At 39.1% G+C, this 21,760-nt stretch overlaps 1 protein-coding gene across 1 annotated transcript in view; it reads left to right on the forward strand.

Moving 5' to 3' along the window:
• Positions 1 to 21,760, forward strand: part of Epha6 (Eph receptor A6) — a 962,116-nt gene that overhangs the window by 762,172 nt on the left and 178,184 nt on the right. Inside the window, 1 exon segment of the mRNA NM_001419529.1 lies at positions 8,406 to 8,467. Coding sequence (NP_001406458.1) covers positions 8,406 to 8,467 — 62 coding nt within the window.

Below are 21,760 nucleotides of genomic sequence, written 5' to 3' on the forward strand. Positions count from 1 at the left end.
GAATTCCTATTCTTTTCAGGACTTTTATCATGGAGGGGTGTTGAATTTTGTCAAATGCTTCCTCAGTATCTAATGAAATGATCATGTGGTTTTGTTCTTTCAGTTTGTTTATATAATGGATCACGTTGATGGTTTTCCATATATTAAACCATCCCTGCATGCCTGGGATGAAGCCTACATGATCATGGTGGATGATTGTTTTGATGTGCTCTTGGATTCGGTTTGCCAGAATTTTATTGAGTATTTTTGTGTCGATATTCATAAGGGAAATTGGTCTGAAGTTCTCTTTCTTTGTTGGGTCTCTGTGTGGCTTAGGTATAAGAGTCATTGTGGCTTCATAGAAGGAATTCGGTAGGGCTCCATCTGTTTTAATTTTGTGGAATAGTTTGGATAGTATTGGTATGAGGTCTTCTATGAATGTCTGATAGAATTCTGCACTAAACCCGTCTGGACCTGGGCTCTTTTTGGTTGGGAGACCTTTAATGACTGCTTCTATTTCCTTAGGAGGTATGGAGTTGTTTAACTGGTTTATCTGTTCCTGCTTTAACTTCAGTACCTAGTATCTGTCTAGGAAATTGTCCATTTCCTGCAGATTTTCAAGTTTTGTTGAATATAGGCTTTTATAGTAAGATCTGATGATTTTTTGAATTTCCTCTGAATCTGTAGTTATGTCTCCCTTTTCATTTCTGATTTTGTTAATTTGGACACACTCTCCATGTCCTCTCGTTAGTCTGGCTAAGGGTTTATCTATCTTGTTGATTTTCTCAAAGAACCAACTTTTGGTTCTGTTGATTCTTTCTATGGTCCTTTTTGTTTCTACTTGGTTGATTTCAGCTCTGAGTTTGATTATTTCCTGCCTTCTACTCCTCCTGGGTGTATTTGCTTCTTTTTGTTCTAGAGCTTTTAGGTGTGCTGTCAAGCTGCTGACATATGCTCTTTCCTGTTTCTTTCTGCAGGCACTCAGCGCTATGAGTTTTCCTCTTAGCACAGCTTTCATTGTGTCCCATAAGTTTGGGTATGTTGTACCTTCATTTTCATTAAATTCTAAAACGTCTTTAATTTCTTTCTTTATTTCTTCCTTGACCAGGTTATCATTGAGTAGAGCATTGTTCAATTTCCACGTAAATGTGGGCGTTCTTCCCTTATTGTTATTGAAGACCAGTTTTAGGCCGAGATGGTCTGATAGCACGCATGGGAATATTTCTATCTTTCTGTACCTGTTGAGGCCCGTTTTTGACCAATTATATGGTCAATTTTGGAGAAAGTACCATGAGGAGCTGAGAAGAAGGTATATCCTTTTGCTTTAGGATAGAATGTTCTATAAATATCCATTAAGTCCATTTGGCTCATGACTTCTCTTAGTCTGTCTACGTCTCTGTTTAATTTCTGTTTCCATGATCTGTCCATTGATGAGAGTGGGGTGTTGAAATCTCCTACTATTATTGTGTGAGGTGCAATGTGTGTTTTGAGCTTTAGTAAGGTTTCTTTTACGTATGTAGCTGCCCTTGTATTTGGGGCATAGATATTTAGGATTGAGAGTTCATCTTGGTGGATTTTTCCTTTGATGAATATGAAGTGTCCTTCCTTATCTTTTTTGATGACTTTTAGTTGGAAATTGATTTTATTTGATATTAGCATGGCTACTCCAGCTTGCTTTTTCCGACCATTTGTTTGGAAAGTTGTTTTCCAGCCTTTCACTCTGAGGTAGTGTCTGTCTTTTTCTCTGAGGTGTGTTTCCTGTAGGCAACAGAATGCATGGTCCTCGTTGCGTATCCAGTTTGTTAATCTATGCCTTTTTATTGGCGAGTTGAGGCCATTGATGTTGAGAGATATTAAGGAATAGTGATTATTGCTTCCTGTTATCTTCATATTTGGATGTGAGGTTATGTTTGTGTGCTTTTCTTCTCTTTGTTTTGTTGCCAAGACGATTAGTTTCTTGCTTCTTCTAGGGTGTAGCTTGCCTCCTTATGTTGGGCTTTACCATTTATTATCCTTTGTAGTGCTGGATTTGTAGAAAGATATTGTGTAAATTTGGTTTTGTCATGGAATATCTTGGTTTCTCCATCTATGTTAATTGAGAGTTTTGCAGGATACAGTAACCTGGGCTGGCATTTGTGTTCTCTTAGAGTCTGTATGAGATCTGTCCAGGATCATCTGGCTTTCATAGTTTCTGGCGAAAAGTCTGGTGTGATTCTGATAGGTCTGCCTGTATATGTTACTTGACCTTTTTCCCTTACTGCTTTTAATATTCTTTCTTTATTTTGTGCGTTTGGTGTTTTGACTATTATGTGACGGGAGGAGTTTCTTTTCTGGTCCAATCTATTTGGAGCTCTGTCGGCTTCTTGTATGCTTATGGGTATCTCTTTTTTTAGGTTAGGGAAGTTTTCTTCTATGATTTTGTTGAAGATATTTACTGGTCCTTTGAGCTGGGGATCTTCACTCTCTTCTATACCTATTATCCTTAGGTTTGATCTTCTCATTGAGTCCTGGATTTCCTGTATGTTTTGGACCAGCAGCTTTTTCTGCTTTACATTATCTTTGACAGTTGAGTCGATCATTTCTATGGAATCTTCTGCTCCTGAGATTCTCTCTTCCATCTCTTGTATTCTGTTGGTGAAGCTCGTATCTACAGCTCCTTGTCTCTTCTTTTGGTTTTCTATATCCAGGGTTGTTTCCATGTGTTCTTTCTTGATTGCTTCTATTTCCATTTTTAATTCCTTCAACTGTTTGATTGTGTTTTCCTGGAATTCTTTCAGGGATTTTTGTGTTTCCTCTCTGTAGGCTTCTACTTGTTTATTAATGTTTTCCTGTGTTTCTCTAAGGGAGTTCTTCACGTCTTTCTTGAAGTCCCCCAGCATCATGATCAAATATGATTTTGAAACTAGATCTTGCTTTTCTGGTGTATTTGGATATTCCATGTTTGCTTTGGTGGGAGAATTGGGCTCTGATGATGCCATGTAGTCTTGGTTTCTGTTGCTTGGATTCCTGCGTTTGCCTCTCGCCATCAGATTATCTCTAGTGTTACTTTGTTCTTCTATTTCTGACAGTGGCTAGACTGTCCTATAAGCCTGTGTGTCAGGGGTGCTGTAGACCTGTTTTCCTGTTTTCTTTCAGCTAGTTATGGGGACAGAGTGTTCTGCTTTCGGGCGTGTAGTTTTTCCTATCTACAGTTCTTCAGCTGTTCCTGTGGGCCTGTGTCTTGAGTTCACCTGGCAGGTCGCTTGGAGCAGAAAAGTTGGTCTTACCTGTGGTCCCGAGGCTCAAGTTTGCTTGTGGGGTGTTGCTTATGAGCTCTCTGTCGGGGCAGCATCCAGGAAGATCTATGCCGCCCTTTCCGGGAACTTCTGTGCACCAGGGTTCCAGATGGCGTTTGGTGTTTTCCTCTGGAATCAGTAATGTGTGCAGAGTGCAGTCTTTTCTTGTTTCCCAGGCGTGTCTGCCTCTCTGAAGGTTTAGCTCTCCCTCCCATGGGATTTGGGTGCAGAGAACTGTTTATCTGGTCGGTCCCTTCAGGTTCCGGGGTGTCTCAGAGGCAGGGGACCTGCTGCTGCTGTGCCCTTATCCAAGGGAATCCAGAGGCTGTTTACAGTTTCCTCTTGGGCCAGGGATGTGGGCAGAGGTGGGCAGTGTTGGTGGTCTCTTCCGCTCTGCAGTCTCAGGTGTGCCCACCTCACCAGGCGGTGAGGGCTCTCTCCCACGGGGTTTGGGAGCAGAGAGCTGCTGAGGGCAGAGATCCGCGGGTGTGGGACTCCTGCTAAAAACCAGATTTTGGTTCTTATGTAGTTGAGACCACCCTTAACAATATTTGGATATTTGTAATTTTACAATCTTGAAAACAATAACTTTGGGTGTCCTGTGAGATTCAATATCAAACCAATGAACTTTCTGTAAATTAAGTGGTAATTTTGAGAACTGACTGTGGTTAAAGCATCCAGGAGTTTGCTCATTGTCGGTAACACAATTCAGTCACTAGGATGATGCCTTGTGATGAGGCATTTGAGGCAACAAATTAAAATGTACTAAGGGAATGAGCTCAGATATTTTTGAAAATTTAGAAATGGAATCGATTACTCCCAAGTATATCTTCTAGGAGCAGTTATACATTTAGAATATATGATTTACATATGTAACTGTGCATATTGAAAAAAAGCAAGACAAAAAAAGAATGGTTACCAAAATGCTTTCCTCACCTAAAACAGAACTAAAGGATAGCATCCAAATTTCCCTAAGTTCCCTTATCCCTGTGTGTTTTTTGACAAATATGCAATAGGGGACCACTAGTTTGTGCTTAATCTTCACATTATACTGTCATAGTTAGGGTTTCCATTGCTGTTGACAGACACCATGACCAAAGCAATTCTTTTTTTTTTTTTCTGGCAATGTCTAGCTTCTCATTTTTTTTTATTAGCTTGAGTATTTCTTATATACATTTCGAGTGTTATTCCCTTTCCTGGTTTCCGGGCAAATATCACCCTAATCCCTCCCCCTCCCCTTCTTTATGGGTGTTCCCCTCCCCATCCTCCCCCCATTGCTGCCCTCCCCCCAACAATCTAGTTCACTGGGGGTTCAGTCTTAGCAGGACCCAGGGCTACCCCTTCCACTGGTGCTCTTACTAGGATATTCATTGCTACCTATGAGGTCAGAATCCAGGGCCAGTCCATGTATAGTCTTTAGGTAGTGGCTTAGTCCCTGGAAGCTCTGGTTGCTTGGCATTGTTGTACATATGGGGTCTCGAGTCCCTTCAAGCTCTTCCAGTTCTTTCTCTGATTCCTTCAACGGGGGTCCTATTCTCAGTTCAGTGGTTTGCTGCTGGCATTCGCCTCTGTATTTGCTGTATTCTGGCTGTGTCTCTCAGGAGAGATCTACATCCAGCTCCTGTCAGCCTGCACTTCGACCAATGCAATTCTTATAAAGGACATTTAACTGGGGCTAGTTTACACTGGTTCGGAGCTCAGTTCGTCATCCTAAAGGCAGGAGCATGACAGGCAGATATGGAGCGGGAGGAGTTGAAAGTTCTACATCTTCATCCAAAGGCAGACAGAAGAAGACTGTCCTTGAACTCAGAGATCTCCTTGCTTTAGACAGGGGATTAAAGGCATATACCTGGCCCTAAGCTTTTCATGGCCACTGTGCCTCAAGATCTCCATATCAAGATTCAGGTCAGAAGCCTGTGTCTTCCAGCACTAAGATCTGGATCACAGTTTTGCCCTCCATTTCTGGATTATAGTTAATTCCAGAGGTAGGCACGTTAACAATCAGGAATAGCCATCACACATACCTACATAGTTCCTATTGAAAACCATTAGGAAATAAATTATAGGTTAAATTATAAATTAAAAGAAACCCACACTTCTTCAATCCAGCCACTCTCCACTGACAGTGCTGCCTAAAATGCAAAACAATGGTTCCAATGAAGCTTCTCATTCACAAGAAACAGGGGGAGTCTTCATCTAATTCATTATTGTTCGTATGAGAAGTAAAACTAGTCACTGATGAATTTAAGAGTGCCAAAAGTACCTACCTAAGAATTAGTTATAGATAGAACTAAGCCCAGAATACTTTGAATTCATATCATTAAGAATCTTGTTGAAAAGTTTAGAGCAGAGACTGAAGGAACAGTCATTCAGAGCCTGCCTCATAGGTGGCCCATATATATATTGTCACCAAAAACTAGATAAGATAGATGAAGCTAACAAGTGCGTGTTGACAGGAACCAGATATAGATCTCTCCTGAGAGACACAGCCAGAACATGTCAAATACAGAGTTAGCAGCAAATCACTGAACTGAGAAGAGGACCCCCCGTTGGAGGAATCAGAGAAAGGACTGAAAGAGCTTGAAGGTTGAAGCTTGCAACCCCATAAGAACAACAATGTCAACCAACCAGAACTTCCAGGGACTAAGCCACTACCCAAAGACTATACATGGACTGATCCTGGGCTCCAACCTCACAGATAGCAATGAATAGCCTAGTAAGAGCACCAGTGGAAGGGGAAGCCTTTGGTCCTGCCAAGGTTAGACCCCCAGTGTAGGGGATAGTTGGGGGGGAGTAATAGGGGGTGGATGGGGAGGGGAACACCCATATAGAAGGAGAGGGGGAGGGATTAGGGGACTGATGGACAGGAAACCGGGAAAGGGAATAACATTTGAAATGTAAATAAGAACTACACAATTTAATAAAAATGGAAGAAAGAAAATGAAAAATGGGGGAAAAAGAATCTTATTGAAGTAATTTAGTGTTAATCTCATAAGGACAGTGAAATCAGTAAGAAAACATAAATTAATTTTATGAAGTACCAACTATGCTCATACATATAGGAAGCAACCCTCAGAAATCCAATGAATGAGGACACAAATCTCCACAGGAAAAAGAGGAAGCCAAGCAATGTGACCAAAGCCAAGCATAGTATCATAGGGTACACAGCAGTGGAGATGGGAGTTTATGGGAAACATCAGCACAAAACCTTGCATGAATATGCAGTATTTAAATTCTGGCATGTGGTTGGGGGCATTATGGAAGTATTACAGAGAGGAACAAGTTAAGAAATAACTCCGACAGGTAGATAAGAAAATGGAAAGCAGAAGGTATAATAGAGCAAGTGAAAGTCATAGAGCTAAGGATAGCAAGGAAGGTTAGGAAGGTGATGTCCTTCACTGGAGAGAATGATTAACCAGAAGAGATGCAGACCTATCATCCAGTAATCTTTTCCAAGGTGCAACCATGCCATCCATAGAGGTTCAAAGACCCCAAGCACCAGACATGCTACCTAATAATGCTCCTTACTGGCTTTAGGCTCAAGAAACAGTTCACTTTTCTATCCCTTGATTTCTTTATCGGTGTAATAGGGAAAAGCAATATAAGGAAGTTTATAAAAGCTCTTTTGATTCTAATAACACTCATGTTATTAAGAAAGAGATGCTTAAAAATGAACACTGGACAGCAACAGTCAAGAGATGTTTACAGAGGCATGAAACATACAAAGAGGATGATTCAGATGCCCAGAGCAATAACTCGACATTCCTCCTAAACGCTCATAACCCAATAGCATTCTAGCTTGAATTTTTGCTCAGAATTGGATGTCGAGGTACAAAGCTGGCGTTTTTATCTTTCCAACTTTTCTACTTAAGTGTTAGCTTAAGATTTTTACTTTTGGGCTCCCTAAAATCAGTGGACAAATAAAAGACAGAATGTCAAGTTTTCAGGTTTAAACCACGTCTTCTTGATTTTTATCTATAACAGTGCTGACAGCTCATCTCACCTCTATAATTGGTGATAAAGTTCCTTGTTCATATGGGTAAGATTAACAGCTTTGGGGGGCATTATAGAACATAAGTTAATATTCTCTCTAAATGGGAAAATTCCTTAAGTTTGAATTCTATGCATGATAAATTTGGAGCTTTATTGCACCTTTTAACCTTTAGCTCATCTTTCTTTAAAATATACATTCAAATGTAAAATCTAGCATTTGCATACACTGAAGCAATTTCTGGTGGCTACCCTTTCTAACCTGCAAGACTTTGAGCTCAGAAGACAAAAAAAAAAAAAAAAAAAAAAAAAAAGGCTTGAAATCGGAGTTCAACATTTTCGTCCTTGGCATTGGCACAGTTTCTTTCCAGATCATTTTGTGTGTGTGTGTGTCATAAAAATAGCTATATGCCATTCAGATTGAATCATCAAGAATTCTAATAAGAAATAGAAATAATGTAGAAAGAAAAACTAAGCATTGATAGATTCCTATTTTGGGTAAATATCATTTTCCACTCAATTGAAATTTTATCTTTTAAACCCGTGCAATTGGAAAGAGCAAATACATTCCCTCCTTTGAAACAAATCAAAGTTATTTGTGTCAAATACTCCACCTAATAGAGACGTATTGGGCACTGTAACAATTGATGTGATCGAAAGAGAAGTAAATGACGCCCTCTTTCTGATCTTCGCATCTGCATTTGACTACAAGGCAGAGTTGCCTGCTTTTCATGCACTGCCATCGTCCTTCTGTTTATCAAATCTGTGTGCAATAAACAGATGATCAGGCATGCGTACAAATCCTTCCCAGTGTGCAACACTCATCAATCTACTGAAAATCATTCTGCTCAGAATCCCTTAAAAGCAGTCTATGGCTGATCTTTTATAAGGACTTAAGGAGGATTTATGAATTTCTCCTTTCTGCTTTGATTTAGAAATAATTTCAGAACTGCCCACTCTAATGTAAGTCAGGAGGGGAAGTACTGTACCATCATGGAAATTGTGCCAAACTTCAAGGGCAGCAGCAGTGACCACTTAAACTATGACTTGGGCCTCTTGGTTCGTCTTTTAACAGTACAAATAAATTAGCTACTGTAGATCTCTACCTGCAGCACACCCCCCTGTAATGGCTCTAATTGTGTATCCATTGCTCTCTTGCAGGCCGGCCAGTAATGATCGTGGTAGAGTATATGGAGAATGGATCTCTAGACTCCTTTTTGCGGGTGAGTTTTTGTGAGTTTTCCTGATGTCATTTAAATAAGTTATTCTGAGACCTAGGCTTGAAATCATTCATCATAAATTAATTTTTGCATAGTGTCATGCATGAGTTTTCTGTGGAGAATGACAGCATTTTCTTCTGGTGCATTTCTTTGATTCTGTGATGCATTAAAGCATTACTGAGGGAATAGGATGTACACAATAATAATATAATTGATTTCTCCTATAAATTTGCTAGATATATGAATGAATATATATATATATATATAAAACTATGAGTAGAGAAGTAAAAAGCAAAACTCAATTGTCATTTATAGCTAGTCATGAAGCCATATCGCATTTACCAATTTAGTAGGGCATTTTGTGCATCTCCTAAAGTGCTGAATCCCTATATTGCTGGGCATTTACCAAAATCCTGCCAATTTTGTCTCTCATGTTCACTTGGCTATTTAAGGAGGAAAAGGAAGAATAAGATCCCCTCAGCACTGTTATATTTAAAACAAAAAAACTTAAAAATCATTCTGTTGAAGATGACTCCATGTAAATATAAAGGGGAACAAAATAAAGCTAAGGAAATGTGATAACATTATTTTCCAAAGTGTGTTCACCGCATGTTAAGATTTAAAGCACCATAATATGCCTGGAAAATACACATTGACAGCGAAAAATGAAATATAAAGATACTCACTGCAGTAGATGTTTTTATCCCCAGGAGAAGCGACATATTTGCATGCCAGTGTACTCTTTAATATATCTAACAAAAGGCATAAGCATTATCTGTGGTTATGAAATGGCTGAGTTTTTTTTTCCATTTGAAAGGTGTTGTCTCTCCTTTTATTTTCACCTCATTTTCTGTTCCCTGCCATTTGGACATTTTCCATTTGCATCTAGTCTGTCTCCCGTGATCTCATTTCCACTTGTTTTGATTGGTTCCTGTTCTTGCCTTCCAACTGCTCTGTATGTTGGTAGGGATGATTTATTTGTACTGTGACTTGACTCAATGTCCAGATTCAAACCCTGAAGCTGAATTCAGCAACATCTTCGGGTTGTAATAAATGGAATCTACTTTTACAGCGCACGCTCTTGACCAACTGTGCTCTTAAAGGAAAATGAAATTCATAGTTTGGGAACATGAGCTGTTTTCTCTCTGCTATGTTCATTCAGAGTATTCTGTTTTATGCCTTAAGTTCATTACCTGCAAATGCTCTAAATTATTTTAGAATAATTTATCAGGGCTACCTACAGTGTTCAAATGCATATACACTTATGTCTTTCCATTATTTTTTTTCAAAATACATTTTTATCAAATACATATCAAAATGACTCATTACCTAATGTAGCAGAGGTAGGTGTTACATTCTTTGTAACAACTACCCAGAGCCAATATAACAGAAAATAATAGAGCAGACACTTCAATGTAAATTACTGCTGAAAATTGGATCAAATGGCTGATAAAAAAATAGGTGAAAATGTTAGTTTCAGATAGTTTTTTTATTCTACTGAACCAGGAATAAATTATGATATAAAGAATCAATAATTAAAAGATAGGAATCTTTTATATCATGAGCCTATAAATGGTATACTTTAGGAATTATCTTTTGAAAGCTATCATTTTCCAGCTCCAATTATGGACCCCATAGGGACCTGACAGTCTAGGAAGTGGCAAAGGTTTAATTGGTGGTGGCTACCATCACTACCACTGTGAAAATCTGGATGTCTATGCCTGTTAATGTCTACTCTGCCTCATACTGGCTGTGGGTCTTTGAATATGGTAATAGATTTCCTGGGTCTTTGCCCATCCATCTGTGTAATGACATGGTGTAGAGTGTGTACCTCCTACAGTTGCTAAAAGAACTGTACTGACTATTTTAAAGTTTACCAAAGGTTGGGGATTTAGCTCAGTGGTAGAGCGCTTGCCTAGCAAGTGCAAGGCCCTGGGTTCGGTCCTCAGCTTTGAAAAAAAAGAAAAAAAAAAAGAAAAATCCAAGCATAAGGCTTCATGACTCTAAGTGTGATGAATTTCTATATTATGAGTTTTCTGATTAAATTGATATTAATCTGCTTCTCCTTACAAGTCATTGTCAACATCGCATATGGAGAGAATATCTTCTCAGTACCTGCGTGCCTCACTAATGTAAAAATTATTTTACGGAAAGAGACAAAGAACTCTAAAAGCTTTAGAAATCAAATAACCCGTTTGATAAAGGGGCTAATGAAATGAAGATGGGGTCTCAAAAGGCGAATTACAAGTAGACGTAAAATCCCTATGCAATGAAGAAATGCAAATAAAACTACCTTAAGATTCCTTCTCACCCCTATATTGACATTCATACAGAAAACAAATACCAAATGATGGGAAGGATGTGGACAGAAAGGAGACCTCATACACTGCTGGTATAAATGTAAACTCATCCACTCACTATGGAAATCAATATGAGGTTAATCAAAAACCTCAAAATAGAACCACCATTAACCCTACTATATACCCTACCCTGTATACTAGGCTGAAAGACTTGCTGGAGACCTTGCTGAAGGCTCTGGTCCTGGGACAGGGAAGGGGAATTGCTGCAGATGAAGATGTTGGCACCTGTTGTCTTTCAAGCAAGTGGCCCTGAATAGCTCGCGCCATTTTTATTTATACGATCACAGTCCTGCTCTCCCAAGGAGTGACATCAATGTTTATTTAAAAAATTCCATAACATCAGTATTGTAGAAGCCCCATCACTACAAAAAGCCCTCAAAAGTTTCCCTTCCTCCTTCTCCGCTGGCCCAATCACCTCCCCCCTAAAACAAAAATGTGCATTTCAAAAAGCACAGTTTCAGCAAGCCAAACATAAATGTCTAGCCAGGTATGTCCTGTAGACATGAGCCTATAGCCAACCGGTAGCAAATGCAACCACATTTGCATTACACAGTTATACAAGGTGAGAGACAGATTAAACACTTGTGGGTGTAAGTCCAGTCATCAAATAGTACCCCTCTGTCATAGTCCTTTTTAAATTGCAGACAGAGACGTACTCATTGTGCCAAACAGCCTTTCCTAATATGCACCTATCAACTCCTGATACTGTCTTTCCAAGAACCATTTTTAAGTCTCTATTCATCAGACATACCTTCCCCATTTGAAATCATTGTTGATGAGACATAGCTTCCTCAGAAGAGTTATGCAAGCAGGAGCCACTATTGTCTACAACTGCCAGAGGCTTACCCAATGTGATTGTAGCTGTTTCTCTAGGGATATGAGTTCTTGTCCCATCCAGAGGATTGATAGACGTAGAGTGAGGAGAGGAGGGTTTTAACTCTCGAAAGAATCACCCACAGGACTTTCACCCTGCATGATCCTGACCTTGGTCCATGACTAACAAAATAAAACCAAATATTGCTATTAGTAGAAACAGTATAGCAAAAGCCAGGAGAGCTTGTAGCCCACACAATCTATGGAATAAGCACAGTGGCCACCAAATTCACCTCAGGTCCTTGCCAAGTGAGAAAGGGATTCAATGGGCCTTTCTACACTAGAGTCTGAGGAGTCTCCATTGGCCTCGCCACAGTAGAATACCATTGGTGAAGCACTCATATGCTATTCTCTGCAGATGCTGCATGGCCACCAGTGGCACTCCAACCCAGTACAACACAAAGGTATTTGCACATTGCTATTGATTGCAGCACTATTCAAAACAGCTCGCCAACAGAACCAACCTTTGTGTCTGGCAACAGAGGATTAGCTAAAAAACATGGCATGTATTGCCAGTAGAACATTTTCAGTCATAGACAAGAATGAAGTATGCTATTTGCAGGAAATTGGACATAACTTAAGATAGACATATTAAGCTAATTGTCATCTCAGAATGACAACTATCACATTTTTTCCTCTCATATGGTATCTTAGTTACTGTGCCTTTGCTGTGAAAAGACACCATGTCTAAGGCAACTACCACAAGAAAAAGCTTGATTATTGTTTCAGAGGTTTAGTCCACTATCATCATGGCAGGAAGCATGGAGGAAGGCAGGCAGGTCCTGGAGCAGTAGTGGAGAACAACATTCTGGGCTTGACATGGGCTGTTGAAACCTCAAATGCCTCTGCAATGATACAATTCCTCCCAAAAGGCTACACCTCTTAATCCTTTAAATCCTTTCAAATAGTTCCACTCCCTAGTAACTAAACATTTCAATATATGAGCCTACAGGGAACATCCATATTTAAATATATGTGTTCTAGATTTTGTAGATGCATAAAATCACATCTGTATATGTCATATAAAAGTCAAGATGAAGCTATTTAGGGGAAAATGGAAATGGTGGTAAAGGAGGGGAAAGGGAGTGGGCAAGAGAAGATATGGGGCAATAGCTCAGGTAGCATTATATACATGGAAGAAACTAGGTACTAGGTACAATGAATGAATGCCAATGGGAAGATCAGTATTAATTTAACATAGCAAATTGTAGAAGTGGATATATAAACCCAGGTGTCTTTTTAAAGGAAACATTAATGATACTTTTAAAAGTCTATGAGCACAATAGATGCTTTGTTCAAAATTTAAAAAAAACTTACATTATTAAAATACAAGAAGGGTAGCATGATAGCTCATGCCTGCAATTTCAACAACTCAGAAACTAAGGCAGGAGGGTTACCATTAGTTAAAGGTCAGCCAGAGCTACATAGTCTTTGTCTAAAATATATTGAAATAAATGAAGAATGAAGAAAATAAGAGTGAAGAAAAGAAAACTGCAGCCACTAACATCTGACCCTTTTTAAGCATTCTGTTCCCTTTGTGATCATAACCCTTCTTTTCCAGAAGCTCGAAGTGTGCCGTATAAACTCGTGTCAATAGCAGGCACTCAATTCTCCTTGCCAACCACAAATAAAACATATAAGTATATATAGCCCATAAATTCTGGAAAGCTAAGTCATTTTTCCAACTACTGCTCTCGAATGTGATAATCCCAACCTCTGTGAGGACAGAAGGCAGGCAGTAGCTGAATGCACTGTAGGAGAGCCAGCCATGGCTCATTAATGGCCTCCTGTGCTTACTGGAGGCAGAAACACTTCCCTTTGGTCTCCCACACTGTCTGAAAAGCACTTCAATTTGCTATTTTATTAGGAAGGAGTTGTAGCACAACTAAATACAAGATTGCAAGCCACTTCTAGCTGGCTGGGATATTGTTCAAATTGATAAATCTAATGATACTTGGGTCCTCAAGGACATTTTTCCAGATACATATTACCAGTGGGGATGCATGGGCAAGAGTTCAGGTGTGTGTGTGTGTGTGTGTGTGTGTGTGTGTGTGTGTGTGTGTGTGTGTGTAGAAAAGAGCATTGGGTATGTGTGTGATTACATGTGCTTTTGGTTTTAAAATGCAATGCATTACAGCTTAGAGAGGAAATCCTAAAGCTGTCTTCCCCAAAACATGATGTCACAGACATATTGGGTTTTCTTTGCCAGTGAAGAGTTGCCTGTTATCTTAACCATCATCCCTACACTCTATCCCTTCAGCGACATAGGTGAATCTCATAAATAAGTTTTGTAGTATATAAATATTTTCAACCTCTAAACTTTACAACTTCTACTTTATGACATGGGTTCCCTGCAGTTTCCATAAGACATAATTTCACAGCAGAATTCCTAGTCCTCTGGCCATTACAATCTTTCTTCTCCCTCTTCCATTATGAGTCTTGGATGTAGGGGTTCCATTGTGTACATATCAACTGGGCCTGAGTACCGAACATCAGTGGTTCTCCACATTTCAACCAATCATGGCTTTTTGTAACGTGCTCCACCTGCTACAAAATGAAGCTTCTCTGATGTGGGGTAAGAGCTACACTTACCTGTTGCACACATAAGGATAAGCATTTTAAAATGCAATTTAAAGTATACAGATTTTGGAAAGTGGCACGAGTAGACCTTCCTTTAAGATCTATGATCTCACTAGCCTCTAGTCACAAAGAGTTGACTAGGTTTGCAGAACCAAGTATGATTTCCCCCCTGTTGAGGGAGTTGTAAATCCATTTAGACAGGTGTTGGTGGCCACGATTTAGGTACCACTATCGTATCTTTGATGTAATCTCTTGTCATGATAGTCATCGTTGTCGTTCATAGGCATCACAGCCGATAAGGCTACTGGTTGCTTTCCCCCACTTAGCAGCTTGCTTGTCCCCCTCTAGTACTGTGAAAGCCAGCCCCCCAGTCCTTGGGAAGAGGCTTTGAGATCAAGTCCAGCTCTCATCATTTGACCCCTTTATCAGAAATAGATGGTATCTCCAGCAATAGTGACTCCCCTTTGATTTCTAGGAGGCAACCAGGGGCAACAGAAATAGCTTATATTGTTTTGAAAAATCTCTTCGAGTCACCAGAACTACAACTTGGAAAGAGGCCTCTCATGCTTGGTATTAGGATTTCCGTGTTTATGGCTTTTGATGGATCATTGTTACCCTAAGTGGCATAGCGATATAACTTCATATAATGCATATTTGTGTCTCCATTTTAAATACACACACACACACACACACACACACACACACACACACACACACATTACTTGTAAGTATGGTATGTAATTTTAGGTAAATTTATAATAATGTGATTGAAACCTAGTATCTGTTAGCTAGTTGAACCTACTTATATCAGCTCCTGGAAAACATCATTGTAATTTTTATTCTTCACGTTGTTAAGTATAGTATACTATTAAGTAAATAATGTACACAAAAACACATAGAAGGACATCCAGTACCAGTGATGTAATCTGAAAAAGTATTCTTGTATGTTTCAAAACACATCGCTAAGAATAGCTGTTTTCCAATTCTTCCTTCTCTTTTTTTAAATGAATGGTTTTGTTTTCTACCATTCAAAAGACCCTGATATACCTCAGGAATATGAGTATTTAATAATGCATAGGCACTCATATCAGCATTTCAAAAGCAATGTGAGTCATTTTGAAGTGCTCCTTGAACAAATGCAAAGCAAATATTAATTTAAAAAATTAAAGGGAGGTTTTAAATATTTATGCCCTCAAATTATAAATCTAGTAAAGATGGCATTTTACCTTATGCTAGTTATTTATTAATAATGAGAGCTGAATTTTATTAGCACACTTTTCTTGAAAATTGTATGTGTCGGGTTATATTCATGCAGAGGCACAAAAATGAAATTAATCTGTATCACATCATTTTATGTTCTACAGTGAAGAAACTCTCACTCATTAATAATGCTTCAAACCATGAAATTTATAGCTGAATCTCATCTTAATTAATTTTAAGAGGAAATAGGTGAAACGTCATGCAGAACAATGCTATTATTTATCTTGTCTATTCCAACTTAGCACTAAAAAATGATCTAAAATTGCTGTGACAATAATTATTCAGTTACAGGAGAGCATGGCGTATTAGAACCTATACAAGGCTGGCATGACTTTTCTACTTTCTTATATTTTCTTTGAGATAAAGTATATCTTTACTTTCTTAGCCCTTCTTCAACATCTTAAGTTGCTGAGTATTTTTACATAATTCAAAATTTATACAAAATAACAGATTTCATTGTGATATTTTCATGCATCTCTGACTTTTTAAAGTAAGTCTTAATTTGTCAATAACTAATAACCCAACTTTATTTCATTAAAATTTTAGTTCTGAGGTATATGGTATTATTCATCTTGTTACCGTGAAATTAGCTTTTATCAGTTTGCCTTTTTATTATTTATTTACTTTACATCTAGATCACAGCTTTCCCTCCCTCCTCTCCATCCACTCCCTCTCTCTTACCTCCCCTGCCTATCCACTCCTCCACAAAAAAGGGGAGGCCTCCCATGGATATCGACCACTTGGCATATCAAGTTGCAGTAAGATTAGGTTGGGAAAGGAATCCATAAGTAGGCAATATAATCAAAAACAGCCCCTGATCCCACTTTAGGGGTCCCACATGAAGACCCAGCTGCACAACCGTTAAATATTGCAGAGGACCTAGGTCTGTCCCATGCATGCTCTCTGGTTGACAAGTCTGTCTCTATGAGCCCCCATAGGCCGAGGCCAAGGTTAGTTGACTCTGTAGGTTTTCTTGTGATACCCTAGACCCCTCTGGCTCTTTCAATACTTCTTCCCCTCTTCCCCAGCATTCTCCGAGCTCCACTTAATGTTTGGCTGTGAGTCTCTGCATCAGTTTCCATCAGTTGCCTCTCTGAGGACAGTTATGCTAGGCTCCTGTCTGCAAGTATAGCAGAATATCATTGATAGTGTCAGGAGTGAGCTCCCTTTCATGGCATCCATCTCAAACTAGGCCAGCCCTTTGTTGGACATTCCCTCAAATTCTGCTCCATTTTTTATCCCTGCACATCTTTTAGGCAGGAAAAATTGTAGGGATAAGATTCTGTGGCTGTCCCCATCCCTCTATTAGAAGTCTTGCCTGATTACAGGAGATGGCCAGTTAACTCTCCATATCCCCCATTGCTAGGTGTCTTAGCTGGGGTCACCCTCATAAATTTCTGGGAGTTTCCATTGTCCTAGATTTATGGGCTCATCCCAGAAATGCCATACTCCCAATCCAGTTGTCTCTCCTAGTACTATCTCCCTCCATATTAGACTGCTTTTTGTTTCTCCTTTTACGTGCAATAATTTTGCTGATTGTTTTAATTGTAAGTTTTTGAGAATTTCATACATGAGTATTGCAACACTCTCATATCCATTTCCAATCTTATTTCCCCTCTCTAGATCCCCCTGAGTCATCTACATTCCCTCTTGAATTTGTGACCTTTTCTTCTGTAATTATTACTTTGAAATATTTATACACACATACAACCCACTGAGTCCAATTAGTGTTTCCCATGCGTACATGTGTTAGGGCTGATTGCTGAGGGTTGGGAAAACTATCATACAGTCTGCTGTGCCTGAAGAAATCTTACACTCCCTCCTGCCACAGTCACTGTCTGTATCTCTTCTTCTAGCAGTTTTACACTGCAGCATTTTCCCCATCCATGCTGACACTTTAACTAGTGTATTCTTGTATATGCCTTGTGCCAGTAGCCATATTAGTAAAAATTCATAGTTGCAGCATCTCTATCAAATCCAGAAGACACTGTGTAACAACCATCCTGGTGCTGGTCTTCTGAATCTTCAATCTTGTGCCCACTTCTTCCAGGATATTCCCTGAGCCAGGAGTAGGTGGTTTGTGGTGGTGAATGTCCCCACTTGCACTGGGAAGCCCAGATTTATTCTTTTCTATATTTTGGCTACTTGATGATCTCTATAACATCCTCCATCTGCTACAAAAAGAAGCATCTCTGATGAGGGGTGAAAGCTTATCTGTGGGCATAAGGATCAGTATATAGAATCCAGTTGAAAGCTTTATTCATTTAACAATATAGTAGGAATAGATTCTCTTCCAAGCTATATTATCTCTCCCACCCTTCTCAGAAGGATTTATGAAGTCGTGAGTTCCCTCGTGCTGAGTGAGCTTTAAGTTGTTAGGTGGCACTTTGGTTACCCATAAAACATGTCACTGAGAATATTTTGTCAGGTTGATCATTGTTGTTGTAGCTCAGAGACTTTCAACTCCATAAGATGGTTGATAAAATTACCTAAAGCTACTTACATAGCACTTTTTGATTATAAAAATTAGCTCTCTGGGATGAGAATCCTAGGTCATTATCAGGTGGATTTCTCCAATTTCTGGGACAAAAATATGTGGTATCTAAAGAAATAGGGTTTGATCTCAATTTCTAGGAGGCAAGTAACAAAATAGCAATATTCTGTATTGTTTTAAGGGTCTCTTGGACTCGTGCGAACACCCACATGCATGCCTGTGCACGTGCCTGTGTGCATTCATATGTGAATACGGACAGCTCACTGTTTGCTCTTTTGCCCCTCCATAGCAGCACCTTGATCCTATTCTGACCCTCTCTAGAACTCCTGGTTCCCTTCTACTTTCCTGCTTTCATATCTTAAATCTAATACCCTCAAATCTAATTTATGCAGCTATGGTCCACAAAGAAGTGAGAATATCCTTTCCAGATGTGAGGAAGGAGAATTTGACTGAGAAGGAAGGAAGTGGGTAATAATCCCTTTAAGTTGTTGGTCAGAGATAGTCAGAGGAGAAGAAACTGTGAAACACAATGGGATGTTGTTATTGCCCTTATTCACCGTGTAGAACTTGAATGTATGGTGCCATTCCTGAAGACACAGCACATCCATGAAGAGATTTGGAAGAATCAAACCTGAACTGACCCAGAAACCTCACCCCTCTGGACTAGCTCAGAGTATCCAAAGATGCTATGCAAGCTGCGAAGGGAGAAAAGCAGTAAATAATCCTACCTAGTATCCTACAAACAATGATGATGGCTGCTCTAATAAAGCATCTCCCATAGTAAAATAGTAGCATTGGTTTCTTGGGTTGAAACTAACATCTGGTTAGCCTAAGCCCATTCAGTAGGAAATTGATGCAGGGTTCTGTAAATATAGTTAACGTACCCATTGCTGGAAAGGTCACAGAACCTAGAGGAGACCCCACTACTCTCCTCTAGGAAACAATCTAATTTCTAACTGGATATTAAATACTTACCCTTAGACATACACACACACACACACACACACACACACACACACACACACACACACGCACACACACACACGTGTTGCTCTCTTCTTTTGCATCAGGTGATGACTACTGCAGAGATCTGCAATGGTAAACACGCAGAGAATAATGACTGTAGTTATTCAATCTTACTTGATACATTTAAAATACAACACCCACCCACACCTAAGGCTCTGGGAGAGCCAGGGGAGAGGGGGCTCAAAAAGGTGTAAAATTCTGATGACCATAAAAGCTGCTGTGATATAGTATTTTCCAAGCATGACAGAGAGGCTGCACATAGTGAAAAACAAAAATAGTCATGAAAGCCATTTATTTATAAATTGATAGAACAGCTAGGAAGCTTCCATTTTCTGGTTATTGTGAAGAAGAGGCAACAAGCATAAATTAGTATCTCAGAAGAAGGATATCAAGTTCATGCCAATGAACAGTATACTTGGATCATGGTTCTCCCCACCGATTTCCATAATGGCTGATCCAGTTTGCAATCCTGCCAATGGCGAATGAGGGTGTCCCTTACCCTGCATCCTCAGCAGAGTTGGTTTTCTTTCTCTTTCAGTTTTGATTTTTTATGAGTTATATGTGTGGCTATTCCATCTGCATTCGTACTTGTGCACCACATATAATGATTAGTGTACAAGGAAGCCAGAGAGAGCATCACATACCTGGACCTGGAGTGGCAGATGGCTGTGAGCCTCCATGGAGGTACTGACAATTGAAACCGCATCATCTGTAAGAACAGCTGTGCTCTTACCTACTGACACACCTGTCAGCCCTTCAGTTTTCATCTTAGCCATTCTGCCTGGGGGTATTTTTTAATTGATATAGAAAGCAAAAAATTATACTTGTAAATAGAGATATTTCACATACCTCTCTGAATGTACTCCCCTGTGGTCTCCTTAATGGGTTTCAATCATACAGCAGGTTCTGGATTATATAACTAGATATTGAGTTTGGTGTAAACATGTTAGATATATTCTACAAATCCTTCCCAGGGTAATATTGTTACACTTCAATAATTCTCTGCCCCAAATACTAGACCAAACAACTTTAAATTTTCTTGGCTTCCTATAAAGGCTGTAGCCTGTAAGTTACATGGATTATGTTCACAAAAACTTTATCCAAAAAAAAAAAAAAGGAAAAAAATTGCAAGTTCAATGGTAAGCTCGAAAGGCTTAAACTGTGTTATACTCAGATCAATTTTAAGTTCTTAAATGTAATTCTGAAATCCAGATGCCATGCTTGACAAATCTGTACCTGCCTTCCTTCCTAGATTTTATAGGAATAGAAAAAAATGACTTTTAGTTCTTTAGAAATTTCTGATTCTATCTGCTGTCTTCTCTTACCTGTAATAAAAATTGTAACTTCCTAATATAAGTTCAAAGACTATGATAACTACCAAAGAATGGCCTTAAATATTTATTAAGCATTCGTAAAAATTAAAGGACTCTCAGTAAGGAAACTACAAAAAAAGTCCACAGACTTTTCAGTAGAAAATAGATATTGACTCTTTTTTTCCCAATTACTATTTCATGGGACTTTTAAACCTACAAATAATCTTAGCCATTTCTTTTTCACATCCAAGAGCATGCTAAACAGTCATACATGGCCATCCTTCTGATTTGGAAACACATCAGCGCTGGATTTTAACTTTAAACTTAGTCATAAAAGTAGTCCTCCATGAATTGTCTTCCTCAAAGTTGCCTATAAATAGACTGTTCAGAGCCCAGAATACATCTTCCCACAAATATTTCTCTTAAAGATATCATTTAAGTCCCTAGATAGGCCCATAAACGTCTCTTTTTACACAGAGTCTAGTTTAAGGATATAACGTCCAAGTCTCCTATAAAGATGGGAAGAGAATGTTTTCCTCACTTCTAAACACCCCTCCCCCAACATTTTATTCAAAGCATTTTTTGTCACAGTTCTGTGTTCATGTTCACTACTCAGTCCTTAAACACTCAGTTCTTACTGCTGTAAATCCCCTCTGGTAGCATAACCTCCCCATGTCCTCATGCCCCAAGGCAGAACTTTCTCCAAGTCCAACCCCATTTCCAACTACTTTTAACTTCATCTGACCCAGATCAAAGTCCTCATCTCCTCATTTGGACAAATTTTAGCATATAAACTCTGAGGAACTCATGTTATTCACATCCCTCCTGAAGATTTTGCATGTTTGTGTGCATTTGTAAATCCAAATTGAATTTATCAGTGGAAAAGCAGTTATCGAAATAAAAGAAGGGAAAGCATAAAGACAAGATGGGTGATATTTTAGGACCAAAGAACTGTAGAAGGCAAAGGGTAGCTTCTCTCTGCTGTGTCCTCACAGACCATAGTCTTTACTCTTTAATGGTCTGACGGCAGTCTTGTTATCCTACAGTAGTGTCTAGAAACACAGAAGCAGAAGAGGAAAAGGCATAAAGGGCCCAGGTTTATATACCAGCTTTGTAAACCACTTCTTCCTTTTATCTTATTATAATAGTTTTACCTATTCTTTATGAATTTAACATTTTAGTTAATAGTCTTTCATTGAGAGCTTCAGACATGAGCATTGGAATCTACAGTACACACCCATTTCCCTCCCCTCTTTAATCCCTTTATGACTCCTCCTCCTTCCTTAGTTATTATCATTGCATGTTTGTACATATGAATATACATGTATATAAGTGTACACCAAGAACCAGCCTCAGCTAGGTCCAAGTTCCTGAGAGAAGAATGTCTGGA

The sequence above is a fragment of the Rattus norvegicus genome, chromosome 11, assembly GCF_021556685.1.
Source record: "Rattus norvegicus strain SHRSP/BbbUtx chromosome 11, alternate assembly SHRSP_T2T, whole genome shotgun sequence".
NCBI classification, from domain to species: Eukaryota; Metazoa; Chordata; class Mammalia; order Rodentia; family Muridae; genus Rattus; species Rattus norvegicus.